The 23,636-nt window shown below is 55.7% G+C and overlaps 1 protein-coding gene across 1 annotated transcript in view; it reads left to right on the top strand.

The window, feature by feature from the left end:
• Window positions 1-8,779: 8,779 nt before the first annotated feature.
• ABHD17C (abhydrolase domain containing 17C, depalmitoylase) overlaps window positions 8,780-23,636 on the top strand; it is a 50,303-nt gene continuing 35,446 nt past the window's right edge. The window contains exon 1 of the mRNA XM_086711746.1: window positions 8,780-9,425. Coding sequence (XP_086567872.1) covers window positions 8,833-9,425 — 593 coding nt within the window. The 5' untranslated portion in view covers window positions 8,780-8,832. The remainder of the gene's footprint in view (window positions 9,426-23,636) is intronic.

Here is a 23,636-nt window from a genome sequence, read left to right as displayed (position 1 = left end):
TGTCTCCCATAGATGGTAACACGCAAACGTGCAGGCTGATTAAGCGGTCTCATGTTACGAGGTCGCGAGGGATGTTGTCGGGCACACATACGCCTTGAGGTTTTTTTGGTTTTTTGGTGCTTTCTTTGCTCAGGGAGGGGCCCTACCACAAATCTAGCCTTGGAAGCCTCACGGAATCCCGCTTCCCAAGCTCTGCTACTCAGAGCAATCGCAGGCAAACCCAAATTCAAGAGGGCAGAGGGGCAGAACACATCTCTGTGCCGGCCCACCAGAGCTGGCAGCTGGTGTAGTAAATGAAGCAGGGGCAGACTGTGACGTGCGGAAGGAGGCACGGGTCCCCCGCACGGGGTCGGCGAGTGGCTCCCTCCGCATCTGGGCTCCCCACTTTGGCGACATGGAAACCAGGGTCGTTTTGACCGACACCCACACGAAGGACGTCAAGCCACGAGACTTTTCACTCACAAAGCCCGGGAGTGGGGGAGGCTGCCGTGAGTGGTTTCCAGGGGCTGGAATTCAGGCATGTGCTGTTCCGGCATCTGCATTCGTAACCTTTGAGCTCTCATCCGGGTCTATCCCCCTCTAAATCCTGGGCAACGCCACTGAATCAAGCTGCCTCCCATCTCATCACGTGTAAGAATAGAAAAGCAGTTATTAAAAACGATGCGGTCTGGATACCCCAGCTCTGTACTGATTTGAATGAGTGCTCAGTCACAGTTGGTCAAATACCTGACCTAACCAGAGAAGGGACACAGCAAAGTGGGCACAGCACCGGGACAGCAAGTAAGGTGGGGGGTGCATACGAAGGTGACGGGATTTGCCGTCCGTTGGGCCAACGTCAGGACGGGCATTCTGGGCTGTCTGATCAAGGCAGGAGTGCGACACAAGAGAGTGTGGAAGGGGTTCAGAGGGAGGGAAGGAAAGGGCGGGGAGGAAGAGGAACTTGCATGTTGGGAAGGGGGCCGCACCCTCCAGGAATGACAGAGTGCCACGGGATGACAGGGTCCAGGGGATGACAGCGTTTATGAGCAGTTCAGCGGAGAAGCAGGAGGACAGGAGGCAAAGGAGAGCTGCGCACAGGCTCACAGTCCCGAGTGCTGTCCTCCCCCCCATCCCGGAGCACCACCCCCATCGCCAGGACAGGGAGTCAGAGGACGGGGGAGAGGCAGAGAGGGAGCCACTTCAAGAAACAGCACAGACGAGAAAGCACATTCCTGGGCTGGGCAGGAACCAGCCTGAGAACGTTCCTACAATCAGATAATAGAGACTCCGAAGGAGAGAGAGGAAAAACAGGTCCTCCGGGATCCGGCCGGTCTTCTGTTTCCTGCAGGAACACCACATTCCTGGCACATAGTAGGTCTCAGCAGAGCCTTTCTGGTCTCAGCTGCCGTAACATTATTTTCTTCCCACGTGAGTGGAGCCTGACTTCATCTTTGGGACGTTCGGTTCTGAAACATCTTCATTACTCTAAGGTACTTGCTTTCCTCTCCTTCCCCCCCTCCTCCGTTTGGCTTAAAATGACCGTTACGAGTCCCTCTTGATTACAAAAATTGTACATGTCCAGAACCTATAATGAGTATACCCAGACTCCAGAAACGAAGGACCAACCAAATCAAAGTCTCCAGAATCTCGCTGGCCCGGGACTGTTTTTTCGTGTTGCAGCACCTACTTCGTACTGGTTTCATTCAACCACTATAGATATTTTCCCACTACATGAAATGTGCTTCGATTCCGGTCTTACGTGTCTGAGCACACTATCCCTGACTTCAGGCTTTGATGTTATCAATTTTTTCCCTTTGCTATAATAAACTATGCATCATAAACATCCTAGTATTTAAAATCCACGTGCAAAACAAGTTATTTCCTTAGGCTACGATCCAACCGGGATTACTTGGCTACCGAGGGGGCGCGCTTTTAAGTCTTCTGATACACATTGTCGAGTTTCCTTCTAGAAAGTGATACCCGCGAGCAGTCCCACCAGGAAGCTGTGGACCAGGTCTTACTTTTCCACATTATGTCCAACAGAGTACTAGGGCTCTTTAATCCTTTAAAAAAACTTTTGGATCAATTAAAGAACGTTAAAAATAGTTGGTTAAGCGTCTGACTTCGGCTCAGATCATGATCTCGCGGTCCGTGAGTTCGAGCCCCGCGTCGGGTTCGGTGCTGACAGCTCGGAGCCTGGAGCCTGCATCAGATTCTGTGTCTCCCTCACTCTCTGCCCCTCCCCCACTCATGCTCGCTCTCTCTCTCTCTCTCTCAAAAATAAATAATAAAAATAAATAAAATTTTAAAAATAATTCCAATACAGTTAACATACAGTATTCTATTACTTTCAGGTGTACAAGATAGTGATTTAAGAATTCTATACATCGGGGCTCCATCGGACAAGCATCTGACTCTTGATTTTGGCTCAGGTCATGATCTCACGGGTTCATGAGATCGAGCCCCGCATAGGACTCTGTGCTGACAGTGTGGAGCCTGCTTGGGATTCTGTCTCCCTCTCTCTCTGCCCCTCCCCCACTCTCTCTCTCTCTCTCTCTCTCTCTCTCAGAATAAATAAATAAATAAATAAACTTAAAAAAAATCCTTGATTTCTTTTTTACCCATCAGAATTGAACTTTATCTCTTTGCAAACATTTAACCAACTATTGAGTGAATTAATATACCCTCACTCATCTGAAACATCAACTTTATCAGACGTGAGATATGTATAAACAATTAGGCCACGCTAGTTTTTTCTGTCTGGTCTTTTGCTGCAACCTACCATTTTTTGAAGTATGTGTTTAGCATTTGTTATTATAAATTCCCTGGAATAACGCTACAGATTAATCATTCATGTGCACCGTTTTAAGGTGCAACTATACACAATTCTGGAAAAAAAAAAACCCTTAAAATTAATACCAAGATATTATTCACTATCACCTCAAAATTAGATTTTCAAGGTCGGCATATAAAAGGCCGTTCCCACTTTCCACTTTAAAACATTACTCATGGGGGCACCTGGGCGGCTCAGTCGGTTGGGTGGCCGACTTTGGCTCAGGTCATGATCTCGCGGTTCGTGGGTTCGAGCCCCACGTCAGGCTCTGTGCTGACAGTTCGGAGCTTGAAGCCTGCTTCGGATTCTGTGTCTCCCTCTCTCTCTGCCCCTCCTCTGCTCATACTCTCTCTCTCTCTCTCTCTCTCTCAAAAATAAACATTAAAAAAAATTTTTTTTGAAACACTATTTATTTCACATAGTCCTTTGCATCTCTGCACATTTGAAAAAAGTGGTTAGAAATTCCCAGCAACTGAATTCCAATCAAGTGACAAATGTGCTTTGAGCTGGTGCTGATCACACAGGGCGAAACCAGGGGGACAGGTCCCTACCAGGCTGTGATCAATTTCAGGGATGCTGGGCCTCCCGTCAACAATCCACACGGAGGCTAAGGGGGCACTCATGCAAAAGGCAGGTCTGAAGACACAGTCACCCTTGCAGCGGATGGGACTGTGAAAACACGCATCTGTGGGCGGTTGGTGTTTTCTTTCTTTCAATCTTCGTCTCTTGCGACGCTTTCTCAGCATTTCGTGGGTCTCTGAGATCTCCCCAGCTGGATTCCAGCTCATTTAGAAGATTTGTGAGAAGCACCCTCAGGCTGAAAAAGGTTCTGGGAAAAGACAGTTTGCCTCCAAGAGCTCTTAGCTGAGTGGAAGGCCCCTTCCCCTAATGAACACTGGTGCGGGGTCCCCAGAACGGCCTCCATCAGCTATGCTGTTTTTTCCAAAATTGTAAGCTTTCATTCTTTTTTTTCCCACATTTCAGATGCGTTAGTTTAACGGATCTCTCTTCAAAAAAAAAAAAATCTATCCCACCTTTAGCCACACTTTAAAATTTTTCTCTGGTGAATAAGCAGGATCCAGACGTAACTGTGCCACGGTCAATCAACAAAATACTCTTTGTCCTTGTTGAGAAAGCAGGTAAGAACGACGTAACATCTTTTGCCTTTAATTTCTGAAGCGGATTCCTCATCACTGCATTAGGCTCTAGGGAACACGGTATCCAACGGCAGCGATAAAGTGGTTTCTTTTTCTCGCCCAACAAGAAGCCCAGACAAAGGCGGGCCGGGCAGCTGCTCACCACCGCCAGGAAGCATCTGGATCCTTGCCTCTTGTGTCCACCATCTGCTACATGACATTCACTCTTCACGGCTGCAAAGTGGCTGCTGTGGCTCCAGTAACACAGCAGAAGAGAAAGGGAGAAAGGGACAGGGTCTGGCTCTGCTCAGTCTCGCCCCACCTGAGTTCCCCTCTTACAGACCATTGGCCAGAACCCAGTCACATGGCCATGGTCGCAGCAGGGGAGGCCCACTGTCACCGGAACAAAACCCAAGCTCTGTGCGTAAGCAAGATGGGGGGATGTCACCGGTCCCCGGCCAGAGGACAGGCGTAGGCTACCCTGGGACACTCGTGTTGGCTACAGGTTTCTCTGTATCTTCCTCAAAGCCTGTACTCGTCTCATAGTACTGCCTGAACCAGAGAAACGGGCTTGTCTCTTGGTGCCCTCATCAAATCACTCATTCAGTCTTTAATTTACCAATTTAATGTTTCCTGAGCATTTTCTCTCAGCCAGGCATAGGGTGGGGTGGGGGGCGGGGGGAAACAGTGGTGCCCACAATAAACCCCATCCTTGCCTTCACAGGACATCCACTCCCAAATTAAGAGAAATGCAATGGGGCGCCTGGGCGGCTCAGGCGGTTAAACGTCCCACTTTGGCTCAGGTCATGATCTCACGGTTTGTGAGTTCGAGCCCCGTGTCAGGCTCCGTGCTGACAGCTCGGAGCCTGGAGCCTGCTTCGGATTCTGTCTCCCTCTCTCTCTGCCCCTCCCCTGCTCACGCTCTGTCCCTCAAAAATAAATAAACATTTAAAAACAAATTTATAAAGAAAAAAAAGAAAGAAACACAAAGCAGGGCAACGTACTTTAGATATCTCTTTTACCGCCCATCTAAACAACCAGATTCCTTTTTAAAGCACAAATATCCTTCCCTTATGGTCAATTAAAGATGGTCATTCTGCTCTATACTGCTGATAGTTTTGCTTTTATAAACCGAGTTAGATCTCGAGAAACTCGACATCAGGCAGAGTAATATGGAAGGAGAGTTTGACGTGTAAAAGGCCGATTAAATAATAGAGGCTGGTGCATTGAGCTACTTGGGATATTGTTTGGGGGACCGGCTGGCTCAGCGGAATATGTAGGCAGGTCCACCTGCAGCCCATACTTGGAGCTTCTTTTTATTAAAATAAAATGTTTTATTTTATTTTTTATTATTTTTTAATGTTTATTTTTTTTATTTTTTATTTAAAAAAAATTTTTTTTTTCAACGTTTATTCATTTTTGGGACAGAGAGAGACAGAGCATGAACGGGGGAGGGGCAGAGAGAGAGGAAAACACAGAATCCAAAGCAGGCTCCGGGCTCCGAGCCGTCAGCACAGAGCCCGACGCGGGGCTCGAACCCACAAACCACGAGATCGTGACCTGAGCCGAAGTCGGACGCTTCACCGACCGAGCCCCCCCAGGTGCCCTTCGCTTGGAGCTTCTGGAGGGCAGGAGGGGCTGTGTCTCAGCCGCCTTCGCGTTCCCCAGATCAACCCTGTGACTGGCTCATGGTGAGTACCTCGTAAATAGGTTTGCTGACCCAAGTTCAAAGTTAGACCTTCCTCTGCTAGATGGTGAGGAGCCACAGAGAAATTCTTCAAGCTCAAAGTGAACAGCTGGTCATCTCTGCCCTTTGCATTTATGGGGAAGATTTATTCTTTCTGGGTTGCCTGTTAAAGTCCCCCAGTCAACGTGCCTTTAATACACACTGACGGTCGTGGACGCCCCGAGGTGCTGAACAAACCTTCCCACGATCATACGTCGCACGGGGTGACAAAGCTTTGGTCGCTCTGCTCTATGGCATCCAACTTTCGGGTCTCAAGCCAACGTTCACACAAACCTGAGACAGCTCAGCTCCCGGGGGGATGTATGTACTTGTTCGTGCACAGGTATTACACCGCGGGGCCCTCCACAGGCCCTTTGTGGAGTGACATGACGTATGCAGACGTATCTGCCTTTTTTAATTTTCCTGACGACGTGAGCACGGCTACGGGCCACGGAGGACAGAGACCCCGTCTGCTCCACCAGCCTCCCAGAGGACACCTCCTCGAGACTCGCATCGCGGCGCCCTTCTGTGGCCTGCCCGCTGCTCGACTCCTGCCCAAATGAGCGGTAACGGTGGAATCTGAGAAAGACCGAGGGGCGAGCTAGACATCTTCACCCCAGTCCTCAAAGTTCTCTTCCTATTCTGAGTTAGACACGGCGATCACCTGAGCTCCCCACAGAAACACCACTGCGGAGCCAGGATTCAAGATGCTCTCCTTAGCCTGCGTGGGGAGTTGTGCTCTTTTTTCTCCAAAGGCACGTGAAAAACTGCTGTGAATTTTCTCCTGAGGCTGTAATTAGATTATAAGGCACTCCAGAGAAGGAACTGTCTTCCTCATCTTTGTAGAACTGCTGTACAAAAAACACCTTGGGTGCCGTGAGCATGAAAACATTACGAAAATATACACAAGCGCTGAATACAGGAAACCGAGTACGTATCCAAGCAAAGCACCCAGGAGTGTACCAAGTCGTAAACGTTTTTAAAGAAGGGAAGCCAATCCGGTGAAGCGAAGAACCTGGTTGGAGGTAAAACTCCGCCAAGTGTGAATAATTTAAAAACAGGCCAGGAAATGTTTTGACCACAGGCTGTGCCAACCAGGTTTTCTCTCAGGTTTTGGATGGTTCCAAAACGTCTAAAATTATTTTACTGCAGAAATAGTCTTTGGGGTGCCGGTACACAAACAAATACTATGAACCCCCGGAAGCTGAGCTGTCTCAGGTTTGTGTGAACGTTGGCTTGAGACCCTAAGGAGCAGTCTTTGGCTCAATCGGTTAAGCGACCGACTCCTGATTTCGGCTTAGGTTATGATCTCACGGTTGGTGAGTTCGAGCCCCAGATGGGGATCTGCGCTGACGGCTCGGAGCCTGCTTGAGATTCTCTCTCCCCCTCTCTCCCTGCCTCTCCTTCACTTACTCTCTTGCTCTCTCTCTCAAAACAAATAAACATTAAAACAACATATATATATTTAAATAAAGAAACAAAAAGACGTAGTCTTTTAAAAGCAGGTCCTGAAGGGTATCGCCATTTGAACTGGCTAATCCGTGCAGAAGAAGGTGCTCAAAATACTCCTTTAAAAGCCACAGCTAAACTTAAAATCCGCAGGGCATCTGTTAGTTAAAACAACAGGTCCAGGCCGGCCCGTGCTAGCTGCCGTGCTGGCAGTCCAGGAGGGGGATCTCCTGTTCACCCCTGAAGGAGAGCTCAGCCGCCAAATCAGGAGGGAGAAGGGAGAGTGGAAGGTTCTGGGAAATTGGCACGAGGGCCCGCCCGGTTTCAGGCACCGAGAGTTACAATTCAAAAACATCACTTAAAGGTGAACTCCAAGATGACAGTGGACCTAAGTCATTACAAGCAATCCTTCATGATTCAGACCACTTAGCCACCTGGGACCCTTGGACTTCTCACTAGCCCTGTGGAGGACACCTGGAAATCCGCCGCACGTGGGACCAGAAGTGACCACCTGGGGAAGGTGCCCTGCTCAGTGCAGAGCGGCCCGGATACTCTGACCCATACAGGAACAGCCTGCAGGCCCAATCATGCCCCTGCGAAGGCGACATCGTTGCTACTTATGCGGAAACAGTCCTGTAACGGGGACACGCGGCGCCGACCGCACCCCTTAAGGTGCCGAGACCTGAGGGCGAGGCAGTTGAGCACAGACACCAAGGGCCGAATATCTCAGGGACATGCCCGTTCTCGTCCACCCATTAAGGTTCTTTCCAGTAGATTCCCAAGAACCTCCATCCACGCCCGAACTTGGATTTGGAGCAGGGAGAGAGGAGTGAGGGGAACAGTCCGATGCGGGAGGTGCCCGCGCCACCTGCACGATCCCTTCTGGGGATCCGCCCAGCTGCCCGGGTGCAGACACGGGAACAGGGGCGTCCCGGGGAAGGGCGCGCGTTCCCCGGGCCGGGCAGGTGCCCGCGCCCCCTCGGGGCTCCCCGTGTGGGATCGGCCCAGCCGCCCTCGTGCAGACCACCGAGCCGGGCGCGCGCTCCCGGGGCCAGGCAGGTGCCCGCCGCCCCCTCAGGGCTCCCCGAGTGGGATCGGCCGGAGCAGGGGCGTCCCGGAGACGCGCGCGCGCTCCCCGGGCCGGGCAGCTGCCCGCCGCCCCTTCCGGGCTCCACACGTGGCATCGGCCCGGCCGCCCGCGAGCAGAGACCCGGGGCCCGGGCATCCCGGAGACGCGCGCGCGCTCCCCGGGCCCGGCAGGTGCCCGCGCCCGCGCCCGCGCCCGCGTAGGGAGGGGTCGCGGGGAGCCCCGCCCAGGTGCCGAGCCCCGCGGTGGGGGGTGGGGGGTGGGGCGGTGCGCGGTAACCCGGAAGTGGCGGCGGCGGCGGGCGCGCGGGGGCGGGGGCGGCGCGCTGGAGCCATGGCCGCCGCCGCCGCCGCCGCCGCCGCCGGCTTTGTGTGCCGCGCGCGGGCCCCGGCCGCCCGCCCCTCGCCCCGGCCGCGGGGCCGCCGCTGACCCGCCCCGGCTCCGAGCGCCGCGCCCCGCCCCCTCCCGCCCCCTCCCGCCCCCGCCTCCTGCAGCCGGGCGGGCGGGCCGCAGCCGCCCTCCGCGCTCGCTCGCCCGCGCCCTCGCCCGCGCCCGCGCCCGCCCGCCCGCCTGCCCGGCCGCCGCCGCCGCCGCCGCCGCCGGCGGGCTCCCGGCCGCCCCGATGCCTGAGCCCGGCCCCAGGATGAACGGCTTCTCGCTGGGCGAGCTGTGCTGGCTCTTCTGCTGCCCGCCCTGCCCGAGCCGCATCGCCGCCAAGCTGGCCTTCCTGCCGCCCGAGCCCACCTACACGGTGCTGGCGCCCGAGCAGCGCGGCCCCGGCGCCCCGGCCCCGGCCTCCTCCTCCGCCGGCGCCGGCGCCGCCGCCGCCGCCGGGGCCCAGCCCGCGCCGCCGCCGCCCGAGGACGGCGCGGGCCCCGGCGCCTGCAGCCTGCACCTGAGCGAGCGCGCCGACTGGCAGTACTCGCAGCGCGAGCTGGACGCCGTCGAGGTCTTCTTCTCGCGCACCGCCCGGGACAACCGGCTGGGCTGCATGTTCGTGCGCTGCGCGCCCTCCAGCCGCTACACGCTGCTGTTCTCGCACGGCAACGCGGTGGACCTGGGCCAGATGTGCAGCTTCTACATCGGCCTGGGCTCGCGCATCAACTGCAACATCTTCTCCTACGACTACTCGGGCTACGGCGTCAGCTCGGGCAAGCCCTCCGAGAAGAACCTGTACGCCGACATCGACGCCGCCTGGCAGGCGCTGCGCACCCGGTGAGCCCGCGGGGGGGCGGGGGAGGAGGCGGGCGGGGGGGTCCCCCGGCCCCCCACCCCCCCGCACCTCTCCGGGGTCCCCACCCTCGCCGGCCGCGCGGGGGGGTGGGGGTGGGGCCGGGTGGGTTCGCCTGCCCCCTCCGCCCCTGGCCTTCCCGCTCCCCAAACGCCGCCGGGAGCGCGGATCCCGGGGCTTTGCCCGCTCAGGCACGCCTGGGTGCCGCCGGCCCGGGGCCCTCGTGGCTCCGGTCACCGCCCGCGGCGGCCTGGGGGCGCCGCGGGGCCCGGGCAGGAACAACTTGGTTCGTTCGCGCCGAGTTTGTGCGAGCTGGCGGCCGGGGACCGAAGGTCGTCACACTGCAGTGACCTTGGGCCAGGCGCGGGGGCCACCAGACCCCTGGTCTCAGGCCGGGAACCATCCGGGGGCGACACGGGATGGCTTCCAAAGACTTTCCCGTCGTCAGGTGCTCCGAGGGGCCACGTGTGGGCAGCCCTGGAGGTGGCCAGCCCTGGAGGTGGCCGGAGGGGCGGAGTGGGAAGTTAGCCTCCCGGCCAGGAGCTTAGCTGGCGGCCTGTGGGCCTCGCACCTCACAGAGCCTCAGGAACAGGCCCAAGATGAGTTTGAATCTTCTGCCATGGGGTTTGGGAATCACTTGACCTTGAGTTAGCATTCACAGAAGCACTGGGAAGTAGGTATGGAGGCGGGGCCTTTGGTGGACCAGGCCCAAACCCGGGTGGTGGTGCTCTGGTGAGACAGCACTCAGAAAACTTGAGGTCTGTTCTCCGCGTGGGCACGTGTCTGGCAGGCGGGCCAGTCACGTCACCCGCTGTGCTCTAGCTGTGGTGTGTGTGACTTTTCCCCCACCCACCCCGGAGCCATGATGGTGACAATACTTGGGATCACGTCTATCATGTCACCTGGTTTCCTCCCCCGGAAAGAGTCCCCAGGGTACATGCAGTTGGCCCTGTTATGGCGATGGGCGCTTGATCTAAAATGTCTTTGCTTGGCTTATGCAGGTGGCCGACAGGAATGAGTTCTGTCTCCTTTCCTGTTCCTGCCATGCTCATAAATTACCCTCTGCCTTTCTGGGAAAACAGCTTGTCCGACAGAAGAACATTTCAGATGCTAATTTGTGTTCCCCTGGAGTCTTGAAGACTTCTCTTGGCTGATAGTTTTTCGAAAACGACTTGGGCAGAGGAGAATGTATCGTACGGAGATACGCTGAGTTGGGATCCGCCGGTGCTTGAGAGCCACCTGTTCCTAGAAGGGGTTGCAAGACAGCGTGTCCTACACAGGCAATACATTGCTACAGTGTGCTGTTGGTAAAGGTAGTAAGCATAAAGGTTGGCCTGAAGTCCGTAACAAACGAACCATTAAAGTCCTCCCTTGAGTGTCAAGATGTTAGGAGCCCCTGTCCCTGCTTGTGCCAAACTGCATTAGAGCTAAAGCCCGTCAGATTCAAGGCTAGCCCTTTGCCCTGAGTATACAGGTGTGGCCGTGTTACCACATAGGCGACGTGTAGTTATTTCCTGGAGACTTTTGCCACACTTAGTTTAATTAAAGGCACGGTTTCTGGATAAACAGTCCGATGCGGTTTTGGATGATCTGACGGTAGATTTACATTTTCCCCATGATTTATGTAATTTCATGCCACAATTCACGTCTGGATCGATCCACACTCCTGTAAAACGGGTTAGAATTTATTTTATTTTTTTAATGTTTATTTATTTATAGAGAAAGAGAGGGAGCAAGGGAGGGACAGAGAGAGAGGAGAGAGAGGATCCCAAGCAGGCTCCGCACTGTCAGCACAGAGCCTGATGTGGGGCTTGATCTCACAACCCTGTGATCATGACCAAGAGTCGGAGGCTTAACCGACCGAGCCCCCCGAGGCGTCCCCAAAGTGGGTTAGAATTTAAAGGCTACGATGAGCGTCTTAGAGGTTGAAGAAACTTACAAATGATCTTGCCCTGGGCTTTTGAAGCCTTTTCGACAGTGGCCCCCCAGTAACAAATACTACACGTCAGGTCTCTATCGAGCTCACACAGGTAACGTCGGTACGTGTCTGTATCCGTTTACACCCGAAGCGTTTCACAAACCCCTGTTTTTTTCTGTGGGCGACGTACTTGGTATAATGTCTTCCATTTGATTTCACAGTAAAACAATAGCAACAAACAAACAAGAAAAGAGTGCAGGTTGCTGGCCCTTGAATTTGTTTCCTACCTTCTGGCCATTGGTCTTGTGCCCACCTCGTCTGACGGAGGCCAGGGAAGACCGCCGGACGGGGGGCCAGTCTCTTGGCTGCTGGTTTAGTGCTCTTCCCACGATGCCATCCGGGCCTATTTATCAGGTTTCTCAAGAGGGGCGTGTATGTGTCTCACTTACTCTGACAACTTAGGAGTCGCCCGATGCGGAAGCTGTCTGGTCCCTTAACGGCCTCCCGTCAGCGGCTCTCTCGTCCTCTGTGCTTCTTCGGCCCCGGGTGGGTTCCCGCAGGAGGACTGTAAGCCTGTAAGTCAGGTGTGTGCGTCCTGCTTGCTTCCCCTCAGTACCCGGCCCGGTGCTGGCCTCCCTTCTCCCTCCTAATGCTCGCCTCCGGCCTCTCGAGTGTGCCCTCCTCCTGTGCCGGGAACACTCCATCCTGACCGGGTCCTGATTGGATCCGGAGACCCTTTGTGTCCCTGGGCACCTGGTACCCAGCCCTGCCCTTCCCGTACTTTCTTACCACGTCCTGTTACTTAACTGTATTCCCACCAAATTGGAAGTCTCTTGAGGGCAGGAGCTCTGTGTCCTCCCTATGCCCCACAATGCCTTAAGATAATGGCATACATTAAATATTTGTTTAACGACGGGGCGCCTGGGTGGCTCAGTCGGTTGAGCGACTTCAGCTCAGGTCATGATCTCATGGTTTATGAGTTCACGCCCCGCGTCGGGCTCTGTGCTGATGGCTCAGAGCCTGGAGCTTGCTTCAGCTTCTGTCTGTCTGTCTGTCTCTCTCTCTCTGCCCCTCCCCAACTCACACTGTCTCTCCCCGTCTCTCAAAAAGATGAATAAATGTTAAAAAAATTTTTTTTAAAAATATTTGGTTAGTGAATGGCACATATGGGTGCCCCATAAATAGATAAATGGGATGAACTCAGTTTTTCCTAGGTTGGACTCTTAGGAAAAGGAGTTGGGTTTAATTTTCCCTCCAAGGTTTTCACATCCAAGGGTACCACCGTAGGGGGTTGTACGACGTACACGCACTGTGTCCGTGACGTGGATGTCCTCGGGATGGCGAAGCGTCTGTGTGTTTTCTTCACCTGTATCCGCCCCCCCGTGTGCGCTGTCCCGGGCTGCCCAGTGCTGGGCTGGGGACTTCCCGCGTGGACACTGCCTGGGGCGCACGTGCCTGGCGTAGGTTAGCGGGGCCTCTAAGTGAGGAGCCGTGCGGTGGGCGGATGAGTCTTCCAGAATAAAGGCTTCCGGAGGAAGGAAACTTGAAGCAAGCAGGGTGTTCGTTGCTGTTGGGCCAGCAGACGATTATTTTAGGCATTTGAACCTCGCTAGCCAAGGTGTGGAAGAGAAGCAGGTTCGCAGGACCCAGGAAGGGTGTGGACACAGCGTGGAGGAAGTCACGTGGCGTCCCGGTCCGTGGGCTGCTCTGAGGAGATGCCACAGCCTGGGTGGTCCTCGGGACCTCACGGTTTGTTCCTCACGCTTCTAGGGGCCGCGGGTCTGTGATCAGGGTGCCAGCGTGGTCGGGGTCCGGTGAGGACGCTCTTCCTGGTTGCAGGCTGCTGGCTTATGTATTTTCACTCGGCTCAAGGGACAAGGGACCGTTCGCGGCACAACCTCGCCAGAGGGCTCCACGCTCGTGACCCGACCGCCTTCCGGAGGCCCCACCTCCTGACAGTATCACTTTGGGGGTGTGGTTTCAACTTAGGAGTTTTGGGGAGGGGACTCATGACTGTCTAGCCCCCCTGGGCAGCCGGTGTGGGAACAGGGAGGCAAGGTGAGAACCTTCTATGAGTGAGGACTGAGCGTGATCGACGGCTTGACGGTTAGGACGCACTTGACGTTTGTGTTTTGAGGACGCGCGGTTGGGGGAACGCGTCGGGACCCCCTGGGGATACTCGCAGACGAGACACTGGAAGCCGGGTGGCCTCCTTGGAAGGCGGTGTGTAACGAGCTGGGGGGTGGCTCCTCCATTGGCTCAGGTGGGCGGAGACGGAGGAGCCCCCTCGACACACGTCCCCGGGGGGGGGGGGGTTCCTCGCGGATGTCGGCGTCATAGGCTGTGCGGAAGTGGGACCCAGGGCTCAGGAAGGTGAGTCAAGCAGATAAGCCAGAGGATGGGGTGTGAGGCAGCCGGGAGCGTCTTCATCCGGAAGAACAGGAGGGGCACCCGTGTTCACCGTCGTCATTCACAGAAGTTGTGGGAACATCCGTCCGACGCGGAGCCTGTGGCGGAGCGAGGCATTTGGTGACAGAAACGCCGACCCAATCAGAGAAAGCCCGTGCAGACAGAGAGAGGTGACGTCCGGTGACTGCGTGCAAATGGCTAATTAGGAAAGATAACGTTGCAGCCACACTCACTTCCTCTGTCGACACGCCATTAGCCGTTAAACACACGTGTCGATACGGGGCTCCGTAGGGTTCGCTCCCCTTGAGCATCCCTAACCGCAGACGCTTTTTTCTTGCTTGCTTTTTTCTCCTTCTTTTTTTGGTGAAAGGTGGGATAGAGTTTAGAGGCATTTCTAAAAAATTTTGTGAATGTTTTATTTTTGAGACAGAGAGAGACAGAGTGTGAGCAGGGGAGGGGTAGAGAGAGAGAGAGGGAGACACAGAACCGGAAGCAGGCTCCAGGCTCCGAGCCGTCAGCACGGAGCCCGACGCGGGGCTCGAACCCACGAACCGTGAGGTCGTGACCTGAGCCGAAGTCGGACTCAACCCACTGAGCCACCCAGGGGACCCTAGAGGCGTTTTGAATACGTAACCAAGTGTTGCTTTTTGTAACTTCTGTGTCTCTGATTCATAGGATCCGTAATTAGGAAATTGGTAAGTCCCGGGAAGGCTGTAGTGAGTGCCCTCGGGTCGTGGGACCCTTCTAGAGCCCTGTCTGCTGGCTGTGAATGCTGCGTATCATTTGGCCTCTCCAGATGGGTCTCCCCTGGGAGCAGCAAAGCAGGCCCTTCCCCGGGCTGGGGAAATTGCGGACCTGACTTCTTTGTTCTTAAGCTTTGTCAGAGGGGATACTACGGTGCCGTTCGGGAAGGATGCTTCGGGTTTCTAGCTGGGCTTGACCGGGGACGAGGAGAACAGAATGTGTTACGGACGGTGTGTGACGTAAGGGGAAAGTGCAGTGGTATTTCTAGAAAGGGAGCAGAGTATGGGCTTGCCGTTGAAGGCAGCCAGTGTGGGAATATCCCTCTCGGAAGACCGTGACTCTTCAGAATAGATGCGTTGAAAAGTGCGTTTTGGGGTTTGCACAGCGCCTCTCACCTTGCTGTCTCGTCCCCTCTCCCTCCAAGTGCACCTGTTCCACGCCCGGCCGTACACACCGCCTTCCCCACGCATCCGGCAGGGACGGTTTCTCTCCAGCCCAACGGGATTCGGAGCTTTGGGTCGTGATTCACGATTATTCTCCACGGTTCTGTTTCACGGGCCTCACTTCCCTCTGTTGATCCCCCGTGACCAGCGACCGAATGGGCAGCCAGTCCTGGGCGTGTTCTCTCGGCCAAACGTGTTGGCTTGTACGTAGGGTGCCCTTGGAGGCTCGGGCTGGAAACCGTGATTTGTGTCTTTCCGTAAGGGCGGAAAAGGCCTTTCTGGAGAAGTCACTTGCAGGATACCACCCCGAGGTCACTTACGGTGCAGCCTTGGGGCGCCTGGGGGGCTCAGTTGGTTGAACATCTGACTCTTGATTTCAGCTCCGGTCATGACCTCACGGTTCGTGGGATCGAGTCCCGCGTCGGGCTCTGCGTCGGGTGTGGAGCCTGCTTGGGGTTCTCTCCCTCTCTGTCCCGTCACTGCCTCCTCTCTGTCTCTCTCAAAATAAATAAAAATAAACTTAGAAGAAGCCTTCCCCTCCCGCTGCTCTCCTCCTCTCCAGATGCAGGACTTCTCCACCCTGTTCCGTGTCGGTAATCCCGCGTAAGACTCGGAGTCTGGCGTTCGGAACGGCGGCGAGAATGCTTGCACCGGCGGCGATAATTCTGGCCGCGTTCTGCTTGCACCGCGCGGAAGCTGTAAATCTCCAGGTGAAGAGGAAGCCTGGTGTGCAGGATCCAGAGTCTCAGCACAGATCCACTTAGGGCGTCACTAATCGGCTGTTCGGAAGACTGCGTTCTTTTTCCGCATTGTTCTAAATAGCAGGCTTCCCGGTTTGTCTGAGAGATTTAATTTACAAAAGTTAGATAAGCGCAGAACCTTTTGAGCCGAGGAGATTCGTCCTGACCCCAGCTGTCCTTCTGGCCCATCATGTCACCTTGAACAAGGCGCCACACGCTTGGGTTTCCTGTTCTGAGAGAGAGAGAGAGCGGCCCTGGGACTCTGCCAGCCAAGCTCCCGCCCCCTCTGGTTGTGGGGCTGGTGAGGCCCAGTCTCCACGGAGCCCCGGCCTCCACAGGGCTCACTCTCACAAAAGAGCACAGGCCTTGAAAAATAGCCCACAATTCACTTCTTAAAGCGGGTCCGTAGATCAGCGACGTCTTTCCCTTTCTGTGACCACGCATGTGGGCTCCTACGGCAGGTGACGGGCGGTAGGAAGAGGGCCTCCCCTCCCTCCTGCCCTGCAGCTGATGGCCCCCCCTGGGCTGCTGGGGACGAGTGGCCGGTGGCGTGGACTAGGTTCTGAGCAGCCCCCGGGGCAGAGGAGAGTGGGCGGGCGTGGGTAGAGGAGGCAGGAGACACGGGCGAGCCTGTGTCGGCGTGGCTTGTGTGCGGCTCCTGTCAGAGGCCCCCGGCTTGAGGTGACTTCGTGATTTGTGTCTTCATTTAGGCGATTTACAGCCGCCCCGATCCCTGGCTCTTACGTCAGAGTAACGCAGCAAGGTTGTCTCAAGGGTGACCTGGAAAGGAATGTTCTCGCGAGTCTGAGCTCTCTCTGGGGCTTTTATGGTTAAGGGCAGAGGCTTTGGAGTCCAGCAGACCTGAGTCTGGCTCCCGCTGGTGCCACCCTTAGCTGCGTGGCCTCGGGCAGGTTTCCCAAGCAGCGCGAGCCTCCGTGACAGGTGCGGTGGTAACAGTAACAGTCATAGCAAAGTAACAGCATGAACAGCACATGTTCTAGCACGGCGCCTTCCACGAGGGGAGGGCACCACAAGTGGGCCGTTTTTATCGTTTACGCTCATCAATACTGTTATTAGAGCTGTAACAACCGAGCGTTCAGATCTTGCTGAAGGCCAGGCACTCAGATCAGAAAGCCCATTAAAGAAATTGCTTCCTTCACCGCTCTCCGTAGACGTAAGGCCAACCCTGGCCGGGCCGGCGCGGACGCAGAGAAGGGCAGAGATGTTTCAGTTTGACGCTTTTCCGCCCTTGTCCGTGGGAGACGGCGGGCACGGTGCAAACCCCCAGAGCACCAGACGCCCTCCCCCCTCCATCCCCCGTGTGCGGTGCTCTTTCGTCTGCACGCATACCCGCGATCAAGGTCACATATGCACTCGGCACACGAAGACGTGAGCAACACGAGAGCAGCGCGGTCAGATCCCGTCACGAAAGTTACGTGCACGTGGCCTGTCGGCATCTGTCATTGTGCTGCACCCCCCTTTCTCGCGCCGACGGGAGACGACGCGCGCCCACGCGAGGAGACCCGGTGAGGCGGGTGACGTGGCGTCAGGCCGCTGGTGACCTCCTGGCGATGCATCGTGGGAGGGGGGGGTCGTCTGCCTCCGGATCGCGGTTGCCTGCCGGGATCCGGGGGCATTACTGGGCTCGGTGCCCGGGAGGAGGGCTCTTCGAACGCGCTCGTCTGGGCTCCGGGTGTCCTGTTGTAGCTCTGGGGGGGGGGGGGTGTGTGTTGGGGTTCCGAATCCGACAGCGCCCCCCACCCCCCTCCCCGGGCGTCTGGGTGCCCGCAGGAGGACCGAACAGGAGAGGAAACTTTGCCTGTAACCCGGCACCCTGCGGTCCCTTGGCAAACCCTTCCTCTTCTCCCTCCCCCAGGCCGCTGGCAGGCCGCACTCGCGGGGTGTATGTTCCGGCTGGAACCGGAGACTTCTTGGGGCTTAGAGTCAGGGGTGGGGAGGAGGAGAAGGTGAAAGCCAGCCCCCCGCCACCACCCAGGACGGTCCGGTGGCTCTACACGAACGGGACGACCTCAGCAGGCAGTTGGCCTTCCCTTTCCCTCGAGCTTCCGCGGGACCCGAATCGCACACTTCCTTCGAAAATCCGAGCGCTCCCACGGTGCCTTGTAGGTCTGATTCCTGTTGAGTCTTCGAGGCTCTGTCTTGGAGCTCACACCATTGGCTTGCTTGAGAGCGCTCGAGGACCCTGGCACCGTGGTGAACCTGTTTCCAGAAAGTCCAGGTCGTGGCGCTTCGGCCCCCAGCCTGCTAGTTGACTGTCTCGTATCAGTGATTTGCTGAGTCACCGGGAAGAGCGTGGCCGCAAGGTTACTTTTTAACGCAGTGCTGCTTCAGTTGTCTTGGGGGGAAAAAAGGAGCACAGAGAATCCCGTGGTGATTGTTAGTTTGTTTCTTTCGGCTCCATTTCTCAGTGGTTAAAAATGAAGTCGGGGCGCCTGGGTGGCTCGGTCGGTTGAGCTGAGCTGAGCTGAGCGTCTGACTTCGGCTCAGGTCACGATCTTGCGGTTCGTGAGTTCGAGCCCCACGTCGGGCTCTGTGCTGACAGCCCAAAGCCTGGAGCCTGCTTCCGATTCTGTACCTCCCTCCCTCTCTCTCTGCCCCTCCCCTGCTCACATTCTGTCTCTCTCTCTCTCTCTCTCTCTCTCTCTCTCTCTCAAAAATAAATAAAGATTAAAAAAAAAAAAAGAAATCTGGGCAGTTCGGTTGGGGGAGGAGTGCGAAGGGAGCCTGTATTCAGTGGGTTTCCAGACGTTAATTATAACTGCGAGCTAAGCCCTCTGCTAGTATGGTTAGTAATCAAGTGAGAGTTCCAACTTACCCAACACTATTTCTGGCGATTGTCGCGGACAGAACCAGACCGTGTGTCGTGAGGATTATAGTGCTGCAACGGTCTGTGTACAGGAGTTGTATATGCCGGTTTAACTTCAGTATTTTGATTTATCCCTCTTGTCATAAATAACCCAGAGATATTTCAAATTCCCTGTTTTTGGTTGCTGGGTTTTTTTTGAGTTTTTGAGTTTTATTTATTTTGGGGGGAGGGTGCAGAGAGAGAGAGAGAGGGAGAGGGAGAGAGAGAACCCCAAGCAGGCCCCACGCTGTCGGCACTGAGCCTGACTTGGGGCTTGATCTCATGAACCTCAAGCTTATGACCTGAGCCGAAATCCAGAGTCAGATGCTTAACCGACTGAGCCACCCGGGCGCCCCTGAAATAGTTTTTTGAGTGAACATGGTGTCATGTATTTAATTGGATGAAATTAGTTTTTCTCACTCAAACTTCGAGAAAACCCCAGAAAGGACGTCATGATGAGAGGGCCGAAGATGGCAGGAATGTCACCATGAAGGCTTTCCCCGTGTCCGCCTCTGTCCCTGACGCCCAGCGGGAGCTGGCTGGCCTGGGGTCCCACCGCCCCTGGGCTGCATCCACGGGGGGCCCCGCCACCCCTCAGAGTCAGCGTACTGTAAACACAGCTCGTCACCACTCTGACCTTGTGTCGCCCTGTGTTTTCCGGGTCCCCTTGGGTGCCTCGCTGTCCGTCGCACGTCTGGCCAGCCACACCTTGCTGCTGAGTCATCAGAGCTCGCTCACCTGATCACAGTTATCTGGGTCCCACCCACAGGGACGTCCCTGGAGCCTGCTCTCAGCACCCCCGCTTCCTCGTCGCTGGGCCCGTCCCTCGCCCTCCCTGCCCTTCGCCACCGGCTGGGCTCCACAGCCGCCGCCGCGGCCGCACCTTGTACGTATCGTATCGCCTCCCGCGGCGCTCCGCCATCGGGATCTGGAATCAGGAAACATCCCTTTCTGACTCAGTCTCGTATTCTCTTGCATATGCTTATTCAGCGAATGTACTAAGGGCCTGTCGTGGAGCAGACATTCTCCCAGAGCAAAACAAGCACAAAACCCCTGGTGCTTGAAGCTTTTCCTTGCAAGGGGCAGAAACCAAGGAAAAGCGGCCAACCCCATGATTCTGTAAACAGTATTTGATGAGAACACGGTACGTGTTTGGGAAAAGGGCGGAGAATGTAGAACGGAGTAGGGTGATGGGCGTCCCGGAGAGTAGGCGCCCACAGTGCGGTTTTCAAAGGTGAGAATGTGCTTCATCCGGAGAGCGACGTCTGGCCCCAAGCACCAAGGGGCAGCCCCATGGCTCCGTGCAGGTGCAGGAAAGTCCAGGGGACGGAGGCCCTAAGGTTCATGGGACATCAGGGAAGCCGGTGTGGCCGGAGCAGGGCCACGAGGCGTGCACAGTGGGGGCCGTGAGAACGGGGACACAGTGAAGGGGGCGGTGGGGGTCCTACGGCGTGTAACGGGGGCCTCGGGGACAGAAGGGACCGGATTTGACGGGTGTCAGTGGTTCTGGGTGATTGTGTTGGTGATGAACAGAGGGCCCGGGTACCGGGGAGGGAGGAAGATGGGTTGGGACTCCCCTGGGGGATCGTGGGTTAGAGGCGATGGTGGCAGCAGACGTGGTGAGAAGGGCTCGGATCCGGGGTGCTCTTGTGCAGACAGACCACCGGCACTGGCTGAGCCCAGTGGGGACGGGAGGGGCGTGGACGAGTCCGAGGGTCTTGGCTGAGCAGCGGGAGGCCGGAGTCGCTGCTCACTGAGGTGGCCGGGGGCTGGCGTGGCGCCCAAGTGCCAAGGCTGGGCTGGGACTCCGGCTGGGGCATTGTCGCCTTTGAGATGCCCATCAGACGTCCAGGGGGTCAAGTGGAGGGACGACAGACAGGGTGCGAGCCTGGACTTTGGGATGAATTTGGGAATTGTCCCTTCAAAGGAGGAGAAGCCATGAAACCAAAAGCAAATCGGAGAGAATGGGCGTTTGTCTGGAAGAACCTGCCTGTGTCCCTTGGCCCTCGAGGGAGCCCCACGGGGCAGGGTCAGGGGCTCCCCCGAGTGACGGGTGTCTCCTTGGGGGACAGCACCATGCCGTCCGGTGATGTGTGCTCTGCTTGGTGGCTGGTGACTCCCAGGTCACGCTCTGTGCCTGGAGGGCTGGACCCCCTTGGTCTCTTCCCAGCGCCCGTGTGGTTCCCCGCGGAAGGCGCTGCCCACTCCTGGGTCCGGCCATCACCCCAGGGTCCCTTGGGTGCTGCGAGCCTCCTGGCTTCCCCAGCTAGCTTCTGGAAAGCCTGACACTGCTCCCCGGGGACCAGCGTTCCACGGCGTGTAGGGCGTGAGAGCATCTCCGCTACCTTTGCACGATCAGGTGTGCCAAAGACTGTGGTTTTAATTGCCATGATCCCTGCTGCCCGCCTGTTGTCCCCACGTGTCCCCTCTGAGCTGAACGGGGGACGAGAGCTCCTTGGGGGCCTCTGTAGCACCCGCTCGCTCTGTGGCCCCTGCTTCCGTTGTCTGCGTTTTCCTCTTGTGTCCACGTTTACCAGGAGCTGCAAAGGTGATTCCTTAACACCCGGGACGGTTGGAACCTGAGGGTGTCGGGAGTGGCCTCTTCCACCCACAGTGTTTTCTGGCCAGGCTCGTTGAAAGGGCCGCCGCCTGTGTGCCTATGGAGATTGGACAGCTGGGCTCCCCGAGCTCTCTGCCCGGACCGCCCTTCTCCAGCCCGCACACCCCACTGACCATCCCCCCCTGCGCCTGCGGACCGGACCCGTGGTCCCCACAGAGCCCGGGTCCCTTTCTCTGCTCCCACAGCTCTGACCATAGCTCGCTGGCTCTCGTCACTGCTAGTGAGAGCTCCTGGCTGGTTCTGACCACAGCTGACTCGTCTGCAGGAGCACAGTGTCCCTGGGGTGTCCGGGTGGCTCAGTCGGTTAAGCATCCGACTTCGGCTCGGGTGATGATCTCGTGGTTTGTGGGTTCGAGCCCCGCATCGAGCTCTGTGCTGACAGCTCGGAGCCCAGGACCTGCTTCGGATTCTGTGTCTCCCTCTCCCTCTGCCCCTCCCCCACTCAGGCTCTGTCTCTCTCTCTGTCTCTCTGTCTCTCTCTCTCTCTCTTTCAAACATAAATCAACATTAAAAAAAAAAAAACCCACGTCCTTATCCCCCACCTTCAATGGTTATCAATATTCTGCCGTACCTGTGACACGCTTCTGCCCACACCCCTCCCCCACGCGATTATTACCTTCCTGTAGGTCGTCTTTATTGCGAGGAAAAATCCACACCATCGACATGCACAAATCCTATCCTAGCTGTCTGATTTCCCGGCAACCTCTTGCTGTCTGTATCAGCACTCAGACGTGGTGATGAGCCAGCTGCAGAGCCAGGCTTACCTTGGTGCGTTGTGGGAGGCGTCCTGGCATTATTGGAGTATGGGTTGCAATACGAGAGTGGATCTCAGGGGGATATTAAATAGATTTAATACCAAATACGTATCAAAGGAAAGGTGCCGGAGTCTCGGCTACTGATTTTCAACATCAGCGTTGTAAAGATTAGATAGACAGACAGACAGACAGACAGGCAGGCAGGCAGGAGGTATGGCCCATCTATTTGTAACGAGTGGGGTGCAGTGAAAAGATCACTGGTGGTCCGGAGCTAGGAGACGTAGTCCTGCTTAGGCACTGAGATGCGCAGGCACACGGTGCCTGGTCCTGTCCTGTCTTCGGGCCCCATTTTCTCTCTTCATAAACCAGAGGTTTGCTTGGATATCAGTTTGGGTTTCGCCATGACTCCCGGAACCTCTTCTTTGTGTGGAGCAAATGTCATATGTTACGTAGTTCTAATCATCGCATCTGTAGGGCAGGGACTGTTGTTGTCTCCAGTTTAGAGATTGGAAAACCGAGGACCAGGAAAAGAGGGACGACTTGACCAGGGTCCCACGGAGTCGAGAGGTGAGCTGGGATTTGGACCCAGGCAGCCTGCCCCTGGAGCTCACGTTCTAAAATCAGATAGTGTTCTCTCCATCAGTGGGCTCCCAGGGTGATGGGCACTGAGCGTCTTGGAAGGTACTCAAGGCTGCACACTGCACACGTGGAAACAGCAGAACTTCTATTTCTGTTCATTATTATTTTTCAGTGTCTGCTTTTTTGCTTTAAATGTTCATAAGGTTCCATACAAAGTTTTAAAAAATTTTTAATGTTTATTTTTGACAGAGAGAGAGAGAGAGAGAGAGAGAGAATGAGTAGGGGAGGGGCAGAGAGAGAGGGAGACACAGAATCAGAAGCAGCCTCCAGGCTCCGAGTTGCCAGCCCAGAGCCCGGCGCGGGGCTCGAACTCGTGGACCGTGAGATCGTGACCCGAGCTGAAGTCAGATGCCCAACCGACCGAGCCACCCAGGCACCCCAGGTTTCATACGATGCTTTAAAACACTCATATGTATATATCTACATTTGTACATGCATCGGATACGTGTGCTCATTTTTATTAAAGGACATTTTTTTATTTTTGAGAGAGAGAGAGTGAGGGAGAGAGAGAATCCCCAGCAGGCTCCACACTCTCAGCACGGAGCCTGATGGGCTCAAACCCACAAACTGAGATCACGACCTGAGCTGAAACCAAGAGTCGGACGCATAACCGACTGAGCCATCCAGGCGCCCCCTATATGTGCTCATTTTTAGGAAGGAGGAAGCGTGGTGAAAAGTTTGGACACCGGTGGTCTAGATGCATACTGTTACTTAGTGTTTCTTGGACTTCTTCTCTTAGAATCACAGGATCTGAGCAGGCTGAGAAATTTAAATTTTTAGAATTTTCAACCTTACAATTTGCCTGACATGTGTCAGGTGCTGGGCCAGATGCTTGGTACAATCTTTCATTGTTATTAGGCCTTTTATAGTACAGAAAAAAAAAAAAAAAAACCTTCCATTTGCATTTAAAAGATGACTTTGAATACCCTTGGAGAGACTTCCCCCCCGTGGAATTCTGTACTTTTGTCTAGCAGTATTCTGAAGACACAAAATGTCTCCTGAACCTTTGGAAATCAGCTGAAAGGAAGAAAAGAAAAAAGGATTTGAAAAAGAGGGGCGCC

The sequence above is a fragment of the Puma concolor genome, chromosome B3 (genome assembly GCF_028749965.1).
Source record: "Puma concolor isolate L17-30 chromosome B3, mPumCon1.1.hap2, whole genome shotgun sequence".
NCBI lineage: Eukaryota > Metazoa > Chordata > Mammalia > Carnivora > Felidae > Puma > Puma concolor.
Note: the sequence above shows the minus strand (reverse complement) of the source record. Positions and strands in the feature narration are given on the sequence as shown.